Source organism: Monodon monoceros, unplaced genomic scaffold (assembly GCF_005190385.1).
Source record: "Monodon monoceros isolate NGI ecotype Baffin Bay Population unplaced genomic scaffold, NGI_Narwhal_1 Super_Scaffold_12, whole genome shotgun sequence".
Taxonomy (NCBI): Eukaryota; Metazoa; Chordata; class Mammalia; order Artiodactyla; family Monodontidae; genus Monodon; species Monodon monoceros.
In genome coordinates this window covers 169,556,308-169,577,375 of record NW_021703768.1, presented here as the reverse complement: position 1 = coordinate 169,577,375, position 21,068 = coordinate 169,556,308, and the positions used below count along the sequence as shown (strand labels likewise).

At 48.2% G+C, this 21,068-nt stretch overlaps 1 protein-coding gene across 2 annotated transcripts; it reads right to left on the bottom strand.

The window, feature by feature from the left end:
* Positions 1 to 762: 762 nt before the first annotated feature.
* On the bottom strand, positions 763 to 20,469 carry SLC1A6 (solute carrier family 1 member 6). Of its 2 annotated transcripts, none has more exons than XM_029217392.1 (10): positions 20,137 to 20,287; positions 15,317 to 15,524; positions 14,414 to 14,551; positions 12,694 to 12,898; positions 11,897 to 11,939; positions 11,132 to 11,475; positions 7,472 to 7,705; positions 5,931 to 6,125; positions 1,962 to 2,096; positions 763 to 1,108 (listed from the first exon to the last, which is right to left on the bottom strand). In XM_029217392.1, the coding sequence occupies exons 2-10, from the start codon at positions 15,519 to 15,521 to the stop codon at positions 913 to 915; spliced, it is 1,695 nt and encodes a 564-aa protein (XP_029073225.1). In that variant the 5' UTR covers positions 15,522 to 15,524; positions 20,137 to 20,287; the 3' UTR covers positions 763 to 912. The 2 variants fall into 2 exon arrangements, with proteins under 2 accessions (XP_029073225.1, XP_029073224.1); XM_029217391.1 differs by having other exon boundaries at positions 764 to 1,108; positions 15,317 to 15,528; positions 20,137 to 20,469.
* Positions 20,470 to 21,068: the final 599 nt, after the last annotated feature.

The window sequence follows — 21,068 nt, the reverse complement described above, 5'->3', positions numbered from 1 at the left end:
CCTGCCGATGCAGGGGACGCGGGTTCGTGTCCCGGTCCGGGAAGATCCCACATGCCACGGAGCGGCTGGGCCCGTAAACCATGGCCGCTGAGCCTGCGTGTCCGGAGCCTGTGCTCCGCAACGGGAGAGGCCACAACAGTGAGAGGCCCGCGTACCGCAAAAAAAAAAAAAAAAAAAAAAGAGTGAGTTGTGAAGGTCAGTAGGAACTCCATGCCTACATGACAGACCCTGATAAAATCTCTGGACACCAAGGCTCAGGTGGGCTTCCATGGTTGGCAGTATTTCATATGTGTTGTCACACAAAATTGCTGGGAGAAATAAGTGCTGTCCATGCAATTCCACTGGGACACAACAACTGGAAGCTCGTACCTGGTCTCTCCTGGCCCCTGCCCCCTGCACCTTTTGCCTTTGCTGATTTTAACCTCTGTCCTTTCACTGCAATAAACCATAAATGTGAGCATCAGAGCTTTTTCGAGTTCTGTGAGTCCTTCCGGCAAATCATCAAACCCGAAGGTGGTCATAGGGACTCCCGACACAGAGGCCATGGATATTGTTTTATTAGGAGAAATAGTAGTTTTTCTTTACCTTCTCGAGTTCCACCAGTCCTTGAGAAAACGAGGAACATGAGCTGATCGCTCACCTTGTGGAACCTGAAGCTCCCCTTAGCCCCAATCCCAGGGAAAACATCTCCTCCCCTGCCTTGCCCATCACCCTCCCACAAATTCTCAGCATATGCCCAGAGAGAAACAGAGCCCTTAGACATCTTTCATCCCTGCTTTTTTATCTCAGTTTCCCCCCAGACGCGCTGGAAAGAACATGTGTGTTCAGTGCACAGTCACTCGTGCAGCGGTCTTCCCCAGGAACCCCCTCCCCAGCCCCCTTCCCTCCTCTAGGCGGCAGAGCTGGGGGCTCTCACATGGCACTCTCGTTGCCCCCCCGTCCCCTGGACGCCCCCTTCTCTTGTGCCATGAGAGACTTGTAGGGCTTCCCCAGGCTGGGGAGGGTGAGTTCAGCTTCCTGCAGCTCCAGCTCCCGCTGAGACAAATGCTCAATGACTGCTGCTCCAATAGAGTCCCCCAGCACATTGGTCACGGTGCGAAGTCGATCACTGGAGGGGGTGGGGTCGGGGGGGAGGGAGAGACAAGCCACCGTTAATCAAGGTTTGAAGAGCTCCACAGAGAAGAGGGTGCAGCAGCCAGGAGCTCCTTGTGCCTAAAAGTTGGGGTTCACATTCCAGTCTAACACAGTGTGGACCGAGCTCTGATATGCTCACATTTGTTATTAGCAAGGCAAGTCTCTTTTTAAAAAAAAATGTAAACGTCTGATATAGAAAATTAGGGGTTACGAGCTGAACAGCATACAGGATGAGGAAGGTAACCATTGTGAGCAAACAAGGCCAGACTGAAGACCAACTAAATGAGACTCAGATCCAGCGGACAGCTCCCAAGTGGGGACAAAAGTCCACATTTTTATATGTAAACCTCCTATTCTTAAAAGTTGAGGGAATTCCCTGGCGGTCCGGTGGTTAGGACTCGGCGCTTTTACTGCCACAGGTGCAGGTTCAATCCCTGGTCAGGGAACTATGATCCCTCGAGCCACACAGCGTGGCCAAAAATAAATAAATAAATAATTGAAGTTGAGAACTTTTTTTTTTAAATTTGCAAGCCAGCTCTGCCCCCAAGGATCACCTTTTTGGTGACTTCTACATAAAACAGGTACAGCAGGGCTTTTCTGGATAATGGGTAAAGACCCCATTGCTTGCCTCCTCCCTGCCCTACTTCCCAAGGTTAACTCTATAGAATTTGGGATCCACATGGCTTGGGATATTCCCCCAGGCCACCTTTTCACTCTAAAATTCTAGAACTCTGTCCTTGCTGGAATAAGAGCCCATGTGTTGGGAGTGCTGCAGGGAGAGTGGTGGGTTCGAGGACTGATAGTACCAGAGTCTGAAGAGCACTTACAGGAACCAGTCCACAGCTATGATGAGCGTGATATCTTCAGTGGGCAGGCCGACCGAGGTGAGCACAATGACCATGGTGACCAGACCTGCCTGGGGGATGCCAGCAGCCCCAATGCTGGCTGCTGTAGCCGTGATACTGCACGTGGAGAGAGAACACAGCGAGGCAGGAGGAGGGAAGGGAGAGATGAGGCAGTGTCAGAAGAGACACAAAAGAAGGGAAGGGGTCAGTTTCCCAGGGCATCTTAAATCAAATTCCCAAAAATAAAGAGCAAATCCAAAGCAACTTTCATTGAATGCCATTGCAGTTATGTTCCCTTGTCCTTTGTTGGGATCTGGTTAGACGTCCACCCAATGATAGAGGTTTTAAACAATTCATATTGCAGATGCAAGAGTAAGGATTTAACCAGTTGCTTCTGGGGACTGGAAGAGGGCAGAAGAATCAACCTGGGCAGCAGCCGTAAAGCAGAAGCTTGAGTTCCCCATGTGCACATATGCTAGAAGTAGGTAGGTCAGTATAGACAGGTCCAGCTGCCAGGAACAGAACTCCGGAAGGTGGGCCAAATTTAGAGTCAAAAGAAGAAATTGTCTATGGTGCTGAGTGAATTTAAAAAATTAGACATTTACACATATAAGGTTTTGGAAAACTAAAAGGTAAAACACATAGAAAATGAAAGAGATGGTGATCCACCATCAAGTAGAGGGTCAGACTGGATCACAAGTAGGCTAGATTTTAGCTCCTGCATCAGTTCGGATGTCTAGCATGGCGTGCTAAGAAGAATTATAAAACCACTGGGCTTGCCAGGAAAGGTGTTAGGGCCCTGAGGTTGACGCCCCGCCCCCTCCCTGGTGGCTTCTGAAGTCCTTTCCCAAATTCTATAGTCGTGAACATAGAGCTACTCAAGATGCTTAACACAGACGATACCTCTTACAGAACAGTGATTGAGCAAACATTTGGGCTCACGAACAGGGAATGGACTTTGGGGTCCAGCAGGTTTTATTCGTCAGCTGTACACCCTGGGACATAAACTCAGAGCCTATATTCCCTCATCTATAGAATGGTAGACATATACCTACCTTGAGGGGTTATTATGAGCAGTAAAATAGAACAGTGCTCTGAGAATAGGGCCCCAAGAAGGGTCATTATTACTATCATCCTAAGTGAGAGAGAATATCTCTTCTGAGTGCTGGCCCTGGCGTAAACAGTGATCTGTGCATGCCCTTGGGAGGCAGGCATCATGCTCTCAATGGAATGGTAAGATCCAGCTAATTCCACCTGGATCCAATAATCCAACTCAAACTTTATTTAGATTCAGTCCAAACTAGGAATCCCTAACCATCCAATCACAATCTTCCACTAAATTCTGAAGCAATTACCTGATGGGTCTCAAGCTGGCCACTGCCACCAAGCTCTTCGCATAGATTAGAAGCTAGAAGTGATGCTCAGTTCCCTGATCCATTTAAGAACACCCCTCAAAAGTCCTTACCCTTTTTGATGACTTCTCTACTCCCCAGAATGTGAAAGTTCCCGTGAAAAGTGCTCACTGCAATGTTTGGGACCCTAAGCTAGACAAACAAACAAACCAAAACGTGTTCCTTTGAAATTATCTTCACGTCATCTTCACTGCATCCTTGGTTTCCCCTGGAAAAGGCTTCTCATACCACAGCCTTCTGTTGTAAAGGCAAGGAAGATTGTTTGAAGAAAGACTCAGAGGCCTCAGAGGTATAAGACTCAAAGATCTCTGGGTTGTGTGGTAACAAGGTAGCTGGGACTTCTTCTACCCATAGTAGAAGGGACTTCACATGGGCTCAACATCTCACAGGACCTCCAGATGCTATGAGCCATAGTGCCCAGATTTAAGCTGTATCCCTGAATGTCCCTAAGCCATTGGGACCCAAGTTCAGCCTGTTTTCCTTATCTGCAGAGTGGTCTCTCTGAACCCCTATAAAAAGAGAGAGCACTCCATCCTGCTGCTGACCCCAGTTACCAGTATTTCCATCCAAGCCAGCTTGGTACTATACTGCATGACGTTGTGGTACCTGCCTTTATTCACAATCCCTATGTAGCCAAGAGGGGCAGAGAGCTGTTAGGGAGGGTAGGATGCTCCATTAAAGAGCATGGGCACTGGAGTCCAGTTTCCCTGAGGTCATTAGCATTCTAGGTCTAAGGTCTTTATTTTTATAATATGTGAGAGACATCAGAATGCCTTCATATGCTATAGAGAAAGGTCAAGTAGAGGCAGTGGATTTGAAAATGCAAGTAAGCAATGGAGTAGCTGACAGAGTGAGAAGATAGGAGGGACGAGATTTGGGGAATTGTAGAGGAATGAGTTTTGAATAGAGCAACAGATCCATGTTTAAACTGAGATCAGGGGAAAGAAAGCATGGATGGATGCATACCACAATAAATTTGAGTTGTGGGGGCAGAAAGTTGGGTCCATTCACACCCAGTAACCTCAATGACACCCGTGAGGTATAAGGAAATATGATCTTTTACGCGGAAGAAAACTGGAGAATGGAACTGGAAGATAAATAGAGTGAAGATTTGGAATGAGGGATGGATGATGGTGCCACCGTATAACTGGGTAGTTATCTACCCTGGATGCACAGTAGTATCACCTGGGCAGTTTTCACAAACATACCAATGCCTATACCCTACCCCCACCATAGCAAAGTCAGAGCCTCAGGGAGTAGGTGGTCTTGGGCAATGCTAATGTGTAGCCAAGACTCTGAATCACTGATATAAAGGGATTTCTGAGTGGAAATACACTTAGCTGATAAGTTAATGCGTCGTCTTGCAGTGGTCACTGCAGTAATCACCACAGTGGGTAGATTTTTGTCTAGCTGGGTTCAGACACCTTGACATAGGAACAGATAAAGTGGTTGATTGAATCCCCGATGTTGAGGATTTGGAAAGACTAAGGGGTAAGGATATCAAAGACGCTCTCAAGAAAATGAAAGAATGAAGCGCCATACTCTCTGGTCTGGAAGCTCACGGTTCCACGTGTGGTCCCTAGACCAGCAGCATCAGCATCACCTCTGAACTTGATGGAAATGCAGGATCTCAAGCCCCAACCCCGACCTACTGAATCAGAATCTGCTTGTGAACAAGACCCCCAAGTGATTAGTACGCACATAAAAGTTTGAGAGGCACTGAACTAAAACACATAGAGGGAAAGTGAAACCATAACGGCGGGAATGAGAGGAGTTGAAGGAGCAAAACTTTTCATGGAATTAAAGAAAATATGTAGGGGAAGTAAAGTAAGAGGATGGAGAGATTGGACACTGTGGCCATGATGCACATACTCGAGATGTCAGAGCAGGCTAAGCAGAGGCAAAGTCCAGGACATGGCCCCGAGAGTAGGTGGCTGGAATTCCAAAGGTCAGCAAACTTTGAAAAGAAGATGATGGAAGAGTCACCTGTTTGGATGTTGAAACTATTTAGGGAGAGGCTAAGAAAATGGAAAGAAAAAGAAAGCCATACAGCATCAGCTGAGTTACATAACCCTTCTCTGGATTCCCAAAACTCTTACGTTACCCATAAGAAGAAGATAATCTTTTTTATAATTTGGCAAGGGCAGTAATGGAACTATGCATAGGACATCATGAGACGTCATTCAAAGAGCCCACGCCTGTAAAATATTTAATGCTGTGTATGGCACACAGCAAGGGTTTTATAAATGTTGGCCATCAACATCATCACCACTATCACCTCCGTAATCTACGTCATCATCACCAACACCGTCATCACCGTCGTCATCACCAGTGTGTCTTTTTCCTTCACGAGACTGCATCTTCCCTGAGTTCAGGAACCATGTCTTATTTCTTCCTGCGTCCCTCAACACATCCCCCTTCCAACATCCAAAGGCTCCCTTTACTTCTTGCTGTGACTCCCTCCCCTCCCACACCCCCAGCCAAGCTAATGACTTCTTAGGTCTCAGCTGTCGGCAGGTCCCACCCAAGGCCAACTCACCTGATAGTTGTGATCTGACCCAGGTTGAGTTCGTAGTTGTTGACCTGAGCGATGAAGATGGCGGCCAGGGCCTCATAGAGGGCAGTGCCATCCATGTTGACGGTGGCCCCCACAGGCAGCACAAACCTGGTGATGCGGCGGTCCACGCCCAGGCCCTCCTCCAGACAGCGGAAGGTGATGGGCAGTGTCGCAGAGCTGGGAGAGAGAACCCCAAGGGCTGAGAATAAGTGGCGGCAATGGGCCAAGGGAGGGCTCCCCCTGAGAACACTGGAAGGCAAAGTGGGAGCTAGAGCAAGGGGAAGATGGCAGGTGTCTAACATTTCAGAGGCTGAGGACTGTGCGTGGGGGAGGGGAACTCCTCATGACACAGAGAGCACACAGCAATGAGGTGCCCCAGGCTGAAGGTCTCTTGACCCACCTAAAACCAATAGCTGAGGGCTACTTACTAGTGATACTAGTTCGTGTCACCAGTTCACTCTAACTACCCACTCCCAGAAAGGAGGCAAAGGGCCTTCTGAGCTCCCACACCCCAGGGCTAAGAGAGGGGTATTACAGAAGACTCCTATTCCCCACTTCCCATGTTTATTCAGGGAGTGACCTCAGCTACACTAACCTTCTAGGTCTCTCTCTCCCCACTTGGGATCAGCTGGTCCATAAAACATGTGCTCTGTCTGGTCAGCTCTATATCATGCAGTGAGAATCCTGGACCCACAAAGGGGATCTTTGGGTGTCCATGCCTGTGGCAACCCGGTGAGTTTAATTCTGGGGTACGATGGCACCAATCCTCCTTGGCCACAGATCAAAAGGCACATTCTCCAATAGGTGTTACAAGCAATAAAAATGATACTTTTCTTCCATCTGGTTGGCTCTAGTGATACATCTCAGATTGTTTTGAATTTGATTGATGGTGGAGAGGGGAGCTCTTTATGAAACCCCTGAAACCATAAAACAGAAGGAAGCCAAGGGAGCTCCCAGAGGCCATCTCAAGGGGAGATGAGACCCTATGAGGTAGAAAATGACTGAGATCATGAGGCATGTTGGACCCTTTGTCCTAACCTCAAAATTTGCAGCTGGTTCTCCCTCCATATTAAATAGAGAAACAGGGACTTCCCTGGTGGTCCAGTGGCTAGGATTCCATGCTCCCGATGCAGGGGGCCTGGGTTCGATCCCTAGCCAGGGAACTGAATCCCACATGCCGCAACTAAAAAGATCCCGCTTGCTACAACGACGATCCCACACGCGGCAACGAAGATCCTACATGCTACGACTAAGATCCAGCGCAGCCAAATAAATAAATATTTTAAAAATAAAGAAATAAATAGAGAAACAGAAAAGGAGGGAAAGGGGTTAGGAGAGCCAGCCCAGGACAAAGATCAGTGCCCAGGTGTCGAGCCACCTGGAGACCTTCAAGAGCACCTGACATTACTATACAACCCAGATGAGGTTCTGTAGTGGCAGAGAGGGCAGGACTCCTAAGAGAGCCTGTGAAAGGCAAAGAGTGAACCTAGGAAGGGTACCAGTGGTGAGGAGCAAGGCCATACCTGGAAGACGTGCCCATGGCAGTGATGAGGGCCTGCAGTATTCCCCCAATGAAGGGGAAAGGATTCCGATGGGTGATGAGGAAGTAGATGAGAGGCAGGATGCCACCGGCATGAAGGAACAAACCCACGATGACGGTCAGGGTGTACATGCCCAGCTGACCCCCAAGGACGGCCATGTCTTCCATCTCTAGGATCTTGCCAGCAATCAGGAACAGGATGCCCACAGGTGCATACCTGGGCCAAACCAGACACCTGTCAGGCCTCCCTCATGACCTCCCCTACAAGCCTGGAGCCAGCATCCCCCAGGCTTTGCCAACGTAGACCCTGGAGCCAGGCAACACACACCATACAGCACCCTACTCCACTCCAACCTTCCCCACACAATAACAAATGGGGCTGGGTCCCACAAATAAATCCCACCTTTTCTTCCTGATTACCCACAGCTCGCCCACAGAGAGCAGAAGAGTTCCTACAACTCCAACATATACATTCTTATAAGGTCTCTCCTTCACCCACCCCCCAATTCAAGTCCCCCCAAATAATCACAGTCCTCAGGGCTTTTTCCCTAGACATTGCCCAGACACTCCCTATCTCTGGCCTTCTAACTTCCCTTATTCACTTCCCCCAACTCTTTGCTCTACATTTGTAACCTGTATGCCCCTATTCTCTTTCCTATAAGTACATATTCTCACTCATTCACCAGCCCTAAGTTATTTCACCTGGATTTCCCACAGACATCTTAAACAACCTGTCTTAAATATTATACGATATTGCTTATATGTGGAATCTAAAAAAAAATTGTACAAATGAACCTATTTACAAAACAGAAATTGAGTCACAGCTGTAGAAAACAAACTTACGGATACCAAGGGGGAAAGGTGGGGGAGGGATAAATTGGGAGATTGGGACTGACATATACACACTACTATATATAAAATAGATAACTAATAAGAACCTACTGTATAGCACAGGGAACTCTATTCAATATTCTATAATGACCTATACGGAATAAAATCTGAAGAAGAGTGGATATATGTATGTATATATAACTGACTCACTTTGCTGTAGAGCAGAAGCTAACACAACATTGTAAATCAACTACACTCCAATAAAAAATTAATTATAAACAGCCTGTCTTATTAAATTATCTGTTCGTTCACTCAACAAATATCCATTGAGCACCTACTATGTTCCAGTCACGTGGTCCCTGCCCTCATGGTGCTTACATCCTAATGGGGGAACTATGCAATACACAGAGATATATGTCATTCAAAACTTCAGGTCGGGCTTCCCTGGTGGCGCAGTGGTTGAGAGTCCACCTGCCAAGGCAGGGGACACGGGTTTGTGCCCCGGTCTGGGAAGATCCCACATGCCGCATAGTGGCTGGGCCCGTGAGCCATGGCCGCTGAGCCTGCGCGTCTGGAGCCTGTGCTCCGCAACAGGAGAGGCCAAAACAGTGAGAGGCCTGTGTACCGCAAAAAACAAACAAAACAAAACAAAACAAAAAACTTCAGGTGTTGATAACTACAAAAGAGAATCAGTGAGTGGGGCTGTAAGAATGAGTGGTCAGGGAGGGCTTCTCTGAAGAGGTGACATTTATGCTGATACCTGAATGATGAAAAGGAACCATGCGTATTTGAGGGGAAAGCATTGCAGGCACAGTTCAAAGACCGTGAGATGGATGTGAGCTAGAAGTACTGGAGGAGCAGAAAGAAGACCAGTATAGCTGGAGCAGTGAGTGAAAAGAAGAGTAGAGAAGACAGATGAAGCAAGTTCATAGGGGGCTCACCTGTTTTCCACACAAAAGAGCCCATTGCTTAGTTTTGTGAGTTTCTGCCAGTGATGCCATAATTCACCCATCACCAGACTTCCTTTGTTATTTCTGTCTCTTTAGAAATTGAAGTCCACACTTGGTCATTGTCATGGGGGATGTATGAGGAGGTGAGGACCGCTTGGGGAGGTGGTGCAACAGCTTAGGTCAGAAATGGTGAGACCCAAGCTGAGGTTGTGGGAATGAGGATACAGGGGACTCCTCCAGCCACATCTGTATTCCCCAAGCTGGGCTCGAGGTTAGCCCTGGTGGGTGGTTGCTGACTTGTCTCCAACTCCAGATCTACCTCTGTGAATAACCTGTTAACTCCTTTCTCAAATTCCTCACCTCCATCCTTCCTTTCTCACACTCTGCAAAATTCCTCAACTCTGGATCAATTGCACATGACTTCTTTCCTCCTATACTCGGCTACCTGGCACATATGGATATTTTCCCAAACGTGCCAAGGACATCGCTATAGACTCATGGTGCCCAATTCAGTTGAGTTTTCAATATTCCTTTTCAATCTTCTTGCTCGTCCTTGATAAGCTTTCCCTCCCAATCCCCTCAGCTGCTTTTCCAAGCTCTCAACTTAGCCTCTAGCCCCCCACCCAACTTTCAAATTATTTGGGATGATGTACAAAGTCTTCCCCAATTTGGGAAGACAGCCTCGTTAACATCTTCCACCACCACTCCCTAGGTAGGCTCCCACCTTCTTGAGCTCCTTACCATTCTCCAAACAACTCAGGTTCTTTCGAGCTTTGCATGTTCTATTCCCTCTGCTTGAAGTGCCTCTCCTTTCTTCCTGTCCTGTTGGATTCCCACTCACCTTTCAAGACCCAACTAAGAGGTGGACGTCTCCATGACTTCCTCCTCACCTTCCCAGACAGAGTTCACTGCATATCCCTCATTGGCTGCTTACTTATCTATACTTTTTTAATGTCTCTTGACTCTAGAACCTTCCATCTTGTATTATATTTATCTAATATGTGCCTGTCTCCTCCAAGACTTTGAAAGCTCTTTGAGGACAAGGACTGAATTCAATGTATCTCTGTATTCCAGAGTTCAAAATAAAGTCAGCCTGGGAAAATGTCTGCTGAAAGAATGAAGGGATTTAAAGAATGAATGAATGAATGCGTCAATTAAGGAATAATCAGTGAGCGGATAAATGAGTGAGAAAATGAGCAAATGAGACATGAATGATGGGTGAGTGAATTAATGAGTGGGTTAAGCAAATGGATGAATGAATGCAAGGAATATTTGATTGAGTGAATGAGAGAATAACAAATGTAGAGATGAACAAGTGAGTCAAAGAATGAGTCCAAATGAATAGATGACTTAGTGAGTAAATCAATCAATCAATCAAAGAATTAACTAATGCATGGATGAGTTTGTGAATGAATTTATGAGTGAATGAATGAGTGACTTAACCAATGCAAAGAAAAATGAACAAATGAATGGGAAAATGAGTGAACCAATTCATGGAAGAATGAAGATAAATAAATAAATGAATGGATAATTTGGCCAATCCATAGAAGAATGAGAAGATAGATAAATGATGGAGTGAATGAACAATGCACAGAAGCTTGAGTACAAATGAATAAATGAGTGAATAAATAGATAAACAAGGGAGTGAATGAGTGAATAAATCATTGCACAAAGGTATGAATGAATGAGTAAGTGAATGACAGAGGGTGTGAATTAACCAATGCATATATAAATGACTTTGGCCAAGTGGTCCCAACAACCACTTCAGGAGCTGCCCCACAGCCTGACTTCCCAGCCCTGACAACACCCTTCTGTGTGCCATCACCACCACCACCCCGCCCTTGTCACAGCCCAGCACTCACCAGATAATGATGCCCACCAGCCTCATAATAGCCTCATTGAGGCTGTCGAAGAAATCCCGCAGGACTCGGCCCTTGTGTTTCATGCCACCGATGACCAGCCCAAAGGCCACTGAGAAGACCACGAGGCCCAGGGCGTTGATGCCATTGGCTGAGCCAGGCACAGGCACAGTCTCCTCAAAGCTCAGCACCTCCTGCAAGGTGCCTATGGCCCGTGTGACATTTTCCAAGAGGCTGCTTCCGTTCTCCATTGAGGATAAAGGAGGCATGGAGGTGCCCAGCTCAGATCCATTATCTGTCCTCACAATGGTCCTGGTTACCAACCTCGTGCTGTACTGCGTCTTAAACTGAAATAAGGAGATATTGGGCCATAGACCAATGCATAGTAAATTGAGTGCATAAACAGGTTAATGAGGGAGTGAACAACCAATGAATGGAAGAATGAGTATAGATTCTGCATTTTTCACAAGCTCCCTGGGCAATGCTCAGACAGGTTTTGGGGTCTGTCTCCTCAACTGTCTATGATCAGAAGCCTTGGTTCCTCCTCCATTACCATCCCCAGGCAGCCTTTGACCTAAGTCCTTCTCTCTAACCTTGCCTTGATCACCACACCAATAGAAAGCACGTTCTTTCAGGCTCTTCCAAAAGCCCCTGGGCAATGCTCTGTCAGGTCCTTCTTCCCATCCCTCACTCCTGGACCATTCACTCAGCAGCAAGCTCCCCCAACCCTCCAAACCTCCTTGATCAGACTATGTACTTCCCCCTGACCTGTTTGAAGCAGGCCTCCACAAGGTTGGGCGGAAACATATTTCTGCAGAAAAACATCAGATGAATGAACGTGGTTAGACCTTAGAAGAGAATCTAGACTGATAACAGTAATAATAATTGCAATGGCAACGATAATAATAGAAGCCAACATCTGAAAACCGATCTAAGTGCCTTACCTATGGGACCTGATTTAAACACCACAATAATCCTAAAAGGGAGTGTTATTGATGTCCCCATTTTACATACAAAGAAACCAAAGCACAAAGAAATTATGTAAGTTACCCAAAGCCACACAACTCCTAAGGGGTACAGATGGACCTCAAATTCAGGCCTGTCTGAGCCCTTTGGTACGACCCTATGCCACCTCAGGGACTTCAATTCACACACAGTGATGTCTCCAAAAAAAAAAACACGGAAAGCTCCCCCCAAGTCAGTGACTAGGGTAGAACTATGACCAGCCTTGATTCTGGCAGGCAAAATCTTGCTACTTTAAGAGAATCATTCACCTTCCAATGGATCTTGGGAACACCAGACAAATACCATTTGTCCTGAGCCCATCTCAAGATGCTGCAATTATAGCCTCCCTAGCCTACGGGTCAAAAGATCATACCCTAGGAGTAAGCTGCTCTCAGAAGATTTATGCAAGGCTCCAGGACAGAAAATAGGTACCAAAAACACTAGGCCCAACTTGGGTGTTGCATTTCCAGGCTGGATTAGCCTGTCCCCTTTGTCTCCCCTTGAGTATAGGTTGTTACATGTAGGGCTGGAATTCCCATCAAAATTAGAAAGGACGTCACCTGACCAGGTCCATGAAGGCATCAGCCGTGGGAACGGTCTCGATCCGGCCCTCTCGGTGCAGCCCCTCCTTGGAGCCCTTCCCAGGATGGATGATGGTGACCATGAGGATGCCGATGAAGACCGCGATGACAGTGGTCACCATGTAGTATACAGCTGCCCGCATCCCCATCCGCCCTGTTGCCTTGTTATCCAAGGACGCCATACCTGGAGGACAGGTGGTGCAGCCCGAGCAGCCCCATCCACACCCCACCACCCACTCTCCCATCTATTTGCTCCACACTCCCCACACTGCTACAACCATTCCACCAAGCATCCCTCCTCCTTTGCCCCACCCCACATCGCCATCCTCCAACTCCCATTCTATGTTCCAAATACACCTTCCACTCCATCCTTTATCCCAAGCACCACTTCACTAACCTTCCCTCTATTCCAAGCCAGCATTTTCAACCCCCACTCCATCCTCTATTCACCCCTATTTTGCACCATAAGCTCATCTGCATGGCTCTCTTCATCCTCCTATCCACCCCAAAATCACACCTCCCTCCGACCCAGCTCACTATACACTATCTGTAGTAGATACTTTTGGTGCCCTATCAAGACACCCTTTATCATGCTGATACACCCATCCTTCCACAGCTGAGCATGTTGGCTGCTAACAACTCACGCTGCCCCCTTCTGTTGAGGGCTGCCCTCAGCAGAACAGGAGCTTACTCACCCACAAAGTCCCCATGGGAGACCGATAGCCAATGACTGATTGGTACAGGGATTCAAAAGCCAGCTCCTTTGATTTAGACGGGGGCAGAGTTGTGGAGAATAATTCTGTAGTGTTGCGCATTCTCCAGAGCTCCCCGTGGGATCAGGCTGAGAGGCCAACCTTCTTCTGAACCCACATTTCTACTTAGCTTCTTTCCCCATCCCATCCTGCTCACCTCACTTCCTCAGAGGTTTCTCTTGAGAGCTACCCCTCAATAAATCACTTGTGCAAATAGCCCCTTCTCAGTCTCTGCTTCTAAGGAAACCCAACCCAAGAAATCATTCTTCCTTCCCTTTATCTTTGTACCCATCCCAAAATCTGGAGATTGGCAATCAACCACCCATGGGCCAAATCTGGCCTGCTGCCTGTTTTTGTAAATAAAGTTTTACTGGAACACTGCCATGCCCATTTGTTTACAAGCTAATCTGCTTGCTGCTTTTGCACTACAACAGAATTGAAGGGTTGCAACAGAGACCACATGGTCCTTGAAGCTGAAAATGTTTTCTACCTGTCCCTTTACAGAAAAAGTTTGCCAACCCCTGCATAGGCCATCCATACTTCCACCCCCCCTCCACCCACCATCCTGTCACCTGTATCTCAAACACCTTCATCCACGTCCCATCCCATTACCTTCCACACCACATCCCAGCTACCTTCCCTGGCTGCCCCACAACAGCCTTCCTTTCATCTCTGGATGATACTAAGCCCCTCTCAGGCTGGTATTTTACCTCCAAGGAAACGTACAGGAAAGCTACTGAGATAAGTATTGCAGGTCACCTGGGTTCTGGAACCCAGGTCTGATTGGGATCAGGGCTTTGGCCAAAGACTCAGAGCTACGTGCATGCTCCATGTTTGAGGTCCTGAGTTGGGGAGGTGGTCCCATGCTTGGAACAGCTGTGGCTCCAGGTCTGAGCTTGGACTCTGGGATGGGTCTTGGAGGCTGACACTGGCCTGGGCTCTCTCACCTGTGACCAGACTGGAGACAATGAGTGGCAGCACCAGCATCTGTAGCATCCTCATGAGAAGCTCTCCAGGGAAAGAGAAGTACTTGACCTGGCGGTAGCTGAGCTGGTACGGGCGCAGGGCAAAGGCCAGGCTGACCCCTAGGGCCAAAATGAGGGGTCTGTAGGGTTGACCATCCATCCCAAGAAGGGCGTGTGTGTGGGTAGATGTGAAAGAAAGAGAGAAACATTCTATGAGTGTGCGTGTTTGTGAGTACATTGTGGAATGTATGAATTTATGTGTTATTATGTTGACATGTGTGTAAATGCACACATTCATGTGTACATATGCACACATATGTGATAGTGTGTACTCACTTGTGCACACGTATCTGTCCCTGTATATGAGGGTCCATGTATATGAGATGCACATGTTTTTCCCATGTGTGTATACAGGTATGACTTGTGTGTGTATGTTACTGTTTTCAAGCATGGGGGTACACATGTATTCAAGCTCTTAAGTGGGCCGTTGTGTGTGCAGAGGAATGCATGTGTGTGTGAACGTGTTTATAAGTTCTAGTATATGTGTGCAAGCGTGTGTTTACTTTTTTGCACCTGTATGTTTTGTGCATGCATAAAAACGTGTTCATGTTTGTGTGTTCGTATGCAGAAAGCGTGCGTTTGTATGGTGTACACTTTTGCCCGTATATACACATGCATATAGATGAAACGTTGTGTGTACCCACAGATGTGTTTGCAAGAATGTATACTTATTTGTGTGAGCGCGTCCTGGGGAGGGGGAATGGTGGACGTGTGCACCTGTGCAGGTGAGAAGAAGTAAGTGGAGGGAAGAAATATGCTGTGCGGGGAACTTCCCTCAAGTCCTCGCCCTCCGGGGGCAGAGCCCGCCCCTCCCAGACGACTCACCAATGACCACGGCGCTGACGGTCAGCAAGATGAAGGCGTTCCGGCGCAGGAAGCGCAGCACGTGCTCGCGCGTCATGGTCTGCAGGCGCAAGCGCGTTCTCAGCGCTCTTTGCTGCAGGCTGTCCAGCAGCCGCTGCAGCAAGCCCACCCGGCCCAGCCGCTGGCCACTCTCCCGCAGGAACAAGCTGTTGCCATGGCTGCTCATCGTCTACCTGCGGGGTACAAAGGGGCCCGGGCCTGGTGAGGGGCCGGACAGAAGGTGGATGTGGGAGGAGGGGAAAGGTGGAAGAAGCTGGTGATGAACTCAGAGAGAGTCCAAAGAGCAGGGGAGGGGCGGCGTCGGTCTGTTGGGATGTGCCTGCGCTGGGCCACCTGAGAACACTGCCAGGGGTTCAAGGGTCATGTCCTGGCAGAAAAAGATCAAGGTCTCCAGAATCACTCCCAGGCATGGCTGGGAAGAGACAGAGGAGTAGGTCACAATATAATGGACGTTTTTGCCGTTCTCTAACTCCAGACCCCTCCTTATCTCACGAGATCATCACAAGTAATTGAGAGCTGATGCAGCTCACAAACCAGACTAACAAATCTTTGCTGAGCATCAACTTCACTCAGAGCCTTAAACAAGGCACTCTGTGGTTAGCCCCCCAAATTAATACAGCTTGGCGTCTAGCCTGAAGGTGCCACCAAATGGGCTTTCCGCAACGACAGAATCAGCAGGTGCCTGGCAAACAGTTCGTGCCCAACAAATGCAGCTGCTCTGTGTGAATGCCCAAGTGAGCAACAGGGAGAGGGAGGGTCCCATGGGATGGAAATGGTGATCACTCTTGATCCCAGCACCTCCTCAGGATCCTTTTTTTTTTTTTTTGCGGCACGCGGGCCTCTCACTGTTGTGGCCTCTCCCGTTGCGGAGCACAGGCTCCGGACGCGCAGGCTCAGCGGCCATGGCTCACGGGCCCAGCCGCTCCGCGGCACGAGGGATCCTCCTGGACCGGGGCACGAACCCGCGTCCCCTGCATCGGCAGGTGGACTCTCAACCACTGCGCCACCAGGGAAGCCCCTCAGGATCCATTTTTGAAGAAAAATGTGATGTTCAGAGTCACTCTGGGGTGCCAGGCCCTGTTTCCCAAACTTCAGACTCTACATTCATCCATATCCATGTCATCTTATTTACTTACCTAAATAATTGTAATCCAAACTGGAAACTTTAGGTCATTACTTGAAATGCTTATTATATCTTAATACACATTAAATAAAATGCATATAAGAAATAAAACTTGCCTATCCTTTTACCAACTAAACACCTTCCATGTATAGGGCAGCTTGGAAATTGTGAGGAACATTTGCCTTCATGAGTCTGAGGAAAATTTGCCTTCATGGCCCTTTCCTCCATTAAAATATATATTAAAATTATATTTGGTATAATTTGGTATGCCAAATTGGTATAAAAAGGAATATATTATTTTGGAACTAGAGCAAGGTGATTGTTGTACAATGTTGCAAATGAACTAAATACCACTGAATGCCACTTGAAAATGGTTGGTTTTCTGTTGTGTAAATTTCACCCCAATTTTTTAGATGAGAACAGTAATATTACATATTAAAACGTTTTCTTTGACTTGAAAGTTAAATTCTTTATTCTGATTTCAAAAGAAGCGAAAACGTTTGCATGGGTGTCCCTAAAAGTCTCGTGGGCCCTGGGCACCTCCTGTTCCAGAAAGATAAGCAGGCTTACCTATACTGATCTCACAGCAAAAAGTGGCATCACCCCTCTTGTAGGCATACTGACAATTCTGTATCCCTATAGATTCATCCCCAGGCAAAAGGCTGACCACTACAGTTGGCATTGCCCGGGCTCCCTTGCCCTTTCAGTCTGGCCAGTAGAAAACAGCAGGAGAATGGAAGGTGGGAGGAGATGTAGGTGGAGCATTCTCTCAGCTCCCCCTGCCAGGCCCCTGTTTGGCACTGACTGTATTCCTCTACCTAAGGCCACAGCTCCCACTGAACAGTCCTCTGCAGCTCTTGGCCATGTGGACAACTTCTCTGGAAAAATGACTATTTAGTTCCTCTGCCCATTTTTCTATCAGATTGTTGATGATTTTTGTTATTGAGTTGTATGAGATCTTTATATATTTTGGATATTAACCCCTTATCCAATATATGGTCTGCAAAATTGTTCTCCCATTCTGTAGGTTGCCTTTTCATTTTGTTGTTTCTGTTGCTGTGCAGAAGCTTCTAAGTTTGATGTAGTCACACTTGATTTTTGCTTCTGTTGTTTGTGCTTTTGGTGTCATATCAAAAAAAAAAAAAAAGAAAAATCAGTGCTGTGACCAAAGTTGAGCAGCTTCTACCTTACATTTTCCTCTAGCAGTTTTACAGTGTCAGGCCTTATGTTTATGACTTGTATCCACTTCAACTTAATTTTTGTGAGTGGTGTAAGATAGGGGTCTGATTTCAATATTCTTCGTCTGTTTATCCGGCTGAGATCCAAACGAGTCACAGAAAGCTCTAGAGCTAGTTTTGTCTATTTCCTATCTCTCCCTTACAAAAACTGGTACAGAGCAGAGATGTACAAGCCATAGTCCAAGGACCAATTCTGGCCCGCTTCTTGTTTTTGTAAGTAAAGTTTTATAGGCACATAGCCATACTCATTCTTTATGTACTGTCTACAGCTACTTTTGTGCTACAAGTGCTGAGCTGAGCTGTCGGAACAGAGATTTTATGGGTCTCCATACAATTATACAATCTCTCTGGCCCTTTACTGAAAAATTTTGGAGATCCCTGGCCTAGAGGAAGAGCGTACATGAGCTCTTTGTTTCAAATCCCACTCCACCTTTCAGGAACTGGTCACTTTCTGTGTGGCTTTGATGGCCCCATTCACGCGACACTTACAACAGCACCTAGTGAGCATGAAATAGATGACAACCAAGGTTAACAAAAAGCAGAAATCCAACAGACACATGACTGAGGACTGAGAACAATGCTGACAAGGGAGAGGGTCTTCCCATCAACATTGCTCGGTCCTGACTGCATTACTTGCTAAGCAATGCTTAACTTGAACTTGTTTTCCCAGGACCTTGGCCTCCATTTGGCCCCTTCTCAGTCTCTCTTGGACCCCCGGGGGCCTTCTCCCCTCACCCTGGATTCTCTCTTTTCTAGTCTCTCCTGGTCCTACGCCTTCTCTTGGCCCTGTTTCTTAGGCTTCCTACTCAGGAAACGGCCCTTCTAGCGTTCCAGGATCTTCAGGGATTCGAGGACGGGTCCCCCACCTGGTTCTCACAACCTCCAGACTCTTAGATGTGATGAGAGGGGCATCTCTCAGAGCCAGGGGCAAAAAGGAAGGAACTCCTACACTCTAAAGCTGAAGCAACCTACAGTGGGCAAACAAGGATGCTTTCCATACATTTTATCTCAATACTCTGCTAGCCTGAGGAGTGAGTGAAGGCAGGGAAAGACAAGGAGGAAACCACGTACATCACACACCACATACACACACTTGAACACACAACCTCACACACCTGTTGTGTGCAACTGACATATACACAACTGCACACAGACACACAGTTTCACACACACAGAACTGTTCAACATACAACCCACACACTTTCAGAAAGGCAACTCCAAGTATTATGCTAAGTGAAATAAGTCAGGCAGAGAACGACAAACACTATGATATCACTTATATGTAGGATCTAGAAAATACAACAAACTAGTGAATATAACAAAAAAGAAACAAACTCACAGGTATAGAGGACAAACTAGTGGCTGCCAATGGGGAGAGGGAAGGGGGGAGGGGCAACTTAGGGGTAGGGGGTTAAGAGGTACAAACTATTACGTATAAAATAAGCTATACTGCTATAATATATAAGCTATAAGAATATATTGTACAACACAGGGAATATAGCCAATATTTTATAATAACTATAAATGGAGTACAACCTTTAAAAATTGTGAATCACTATGTTGCACACCTGTAACTTATATAATATTGTACATCAACTATACTTCAATTTAAAAAAAAAAGAAATGCAACTCCATTCATGCAGCATCAGTCATACAATTCCTACACACACAAACACACACACACTTGACACATTCATGAATGCCGTCAGACACAAAACCCCACACCCCTTCTCGGACACACAACCCCATACACACCTTCACGTCCTTGCACAACACCCCTTGTAAATGAAACTCCATATGGCATTTGCAGAAATGCCATTCCTATACACAACGCACAACTTGGGACGCAAAACTTCAGACATCCAAATTCCTTCCCACATTTAAACATTCAGGCCCACCCACCTCTTTGGGAAGGCAACCCTACTCATAAATTCAGTCTCACACACACACACAAACACACACACCATCACCACCCCACACACAACTTCGGACCCAGCCCCCCGCCCCCCGCAGCGATGGCCAAAGTCTGTCACAACCAGGTCCCTCCGGAGTTGGAGGAATAAGCCCCAGATAGGGAAGGGAACCAAGCCCTGGAAAGGGACCAGGCATCAGGCAGAGATGGAAACCTGCCCACCAGTAGAGGCCAGGGATAGAGGGACAGGATGAGAAGGGAGATGGGCAGGGAGAATCTGGGGTAACTAAGGCGATAGGAAACTGATCAGGGCTACGGGGAGATGAGCGGAGGCTACGACTCTAAGAGTCAGGGAGCAGCTGAGACAAAGAGCAGCCGAGAGATGGGAACGTGGGCGCAGGGGGCGCCCCACCCGCCCGACCCCAGGGTAGGCCAAGCCGGCCTCGGATCCCGCCTGCCCCGAACCTCAGAGCCCCCGCCCTCGAGGAGCCGTGGTGTTCCCACTCACCAGGGCCAGGAGCTGCGGGGGCGGCCTGCCCGCGTGTCCGCCTACGCGCTGCGCCGGGAGGCAGAAGCCGGAGCCCAGAGAAGCGCCCGGCCAGGGCAGGGGGGAACCGCCAGAGACCGCGCAGCGCCGGCTCCAGGACCAAGAGGCCGAGGTACCCGCGCTGAGCCGCGACGCGCTGTGCAGCGAGTGGGATCGGCGCCAGCCCTGCGTTCACGTGGGTGTGGGGGCCCCGGGTCGCTGGAGGTGGGGGGCGGGGGCGGGATCCCCTCCGGGATGCCCCCAGCCTCCCCCGCGCCCAGCCCTGGCTCAGCTGCAGCTTGGGAGAAAGGGCGCTGCCTGTTTGGGGAGGGAGGGGATCCTGGGGTAGGCGGGGTGGTTGGCCTCTCTCTCGTCTAGCCCCCGCCCCCCAGCTCAGAGCCGCGCCTCCGAGCCCCAGCCTCCCGCCGCCTCCTGAGCCCTCCCGAGGCCAGAATATCCCTGGAGAGCGCGGGGACCAGGCCCTGGCACCACTGGGCCCAAGCCCGCATCGTCAGCGGAGGTCTGGGGATGGCGCGGGCGTGAGCGTCCGAGTGAGCGCAGCCTCTGCGTGGGCTCGGCTGCCCCTCTTCTCCCTCGGGGCGCACATTCCATCCTTGGCCACTTGGCCGCTGTGTGAGCTTGAGCCAGCCCCTCTCCCTCTCTGTGCCTGGTCTTCTCGTTTAAACAACGGAGATGACTCTGTCGACCCCACAGAAAATTAAAGCTGAGAAAACTGAAGTGCGTGAGCATGGAAATCCTCCCTGCAGCGTGAAGCATTGTGCAAGTGGGAGGCAAATCACTGCTGTTAGTACTGTAATTAATATTATTCTTTGCACTCTTTAGAATACACCGGGCAATGTTGATTTTGCTTTTCTTCCCAAATGGCACTGACTTGGCTGTTTCCAATATCTCCT

Coding starts and splice junctions, on each gene's coding strand:
- SLC1A6 (XM_029217391.1), bottom strand. CDS start 15,521: ATGAGCAGCCATGGCAACAGCTTGTTCCTGCGGGAGAGTGGCCAGCGG. Junction 14,552..15,316: donor CGTCAGCGCCGTGGTCATTG/GTGAGTCGTCTG, acceptor TTTTGGCCCTAG/GGGTCAGCCTGGCCTTTGCC. Junction 11,476..11,896: donor TGGAGGCCTGCTTCAAACAG/GTCAGGGGGAAG, acceptor TCCTTATTTCAG/TTTAAGACGCAGTACAGCAC.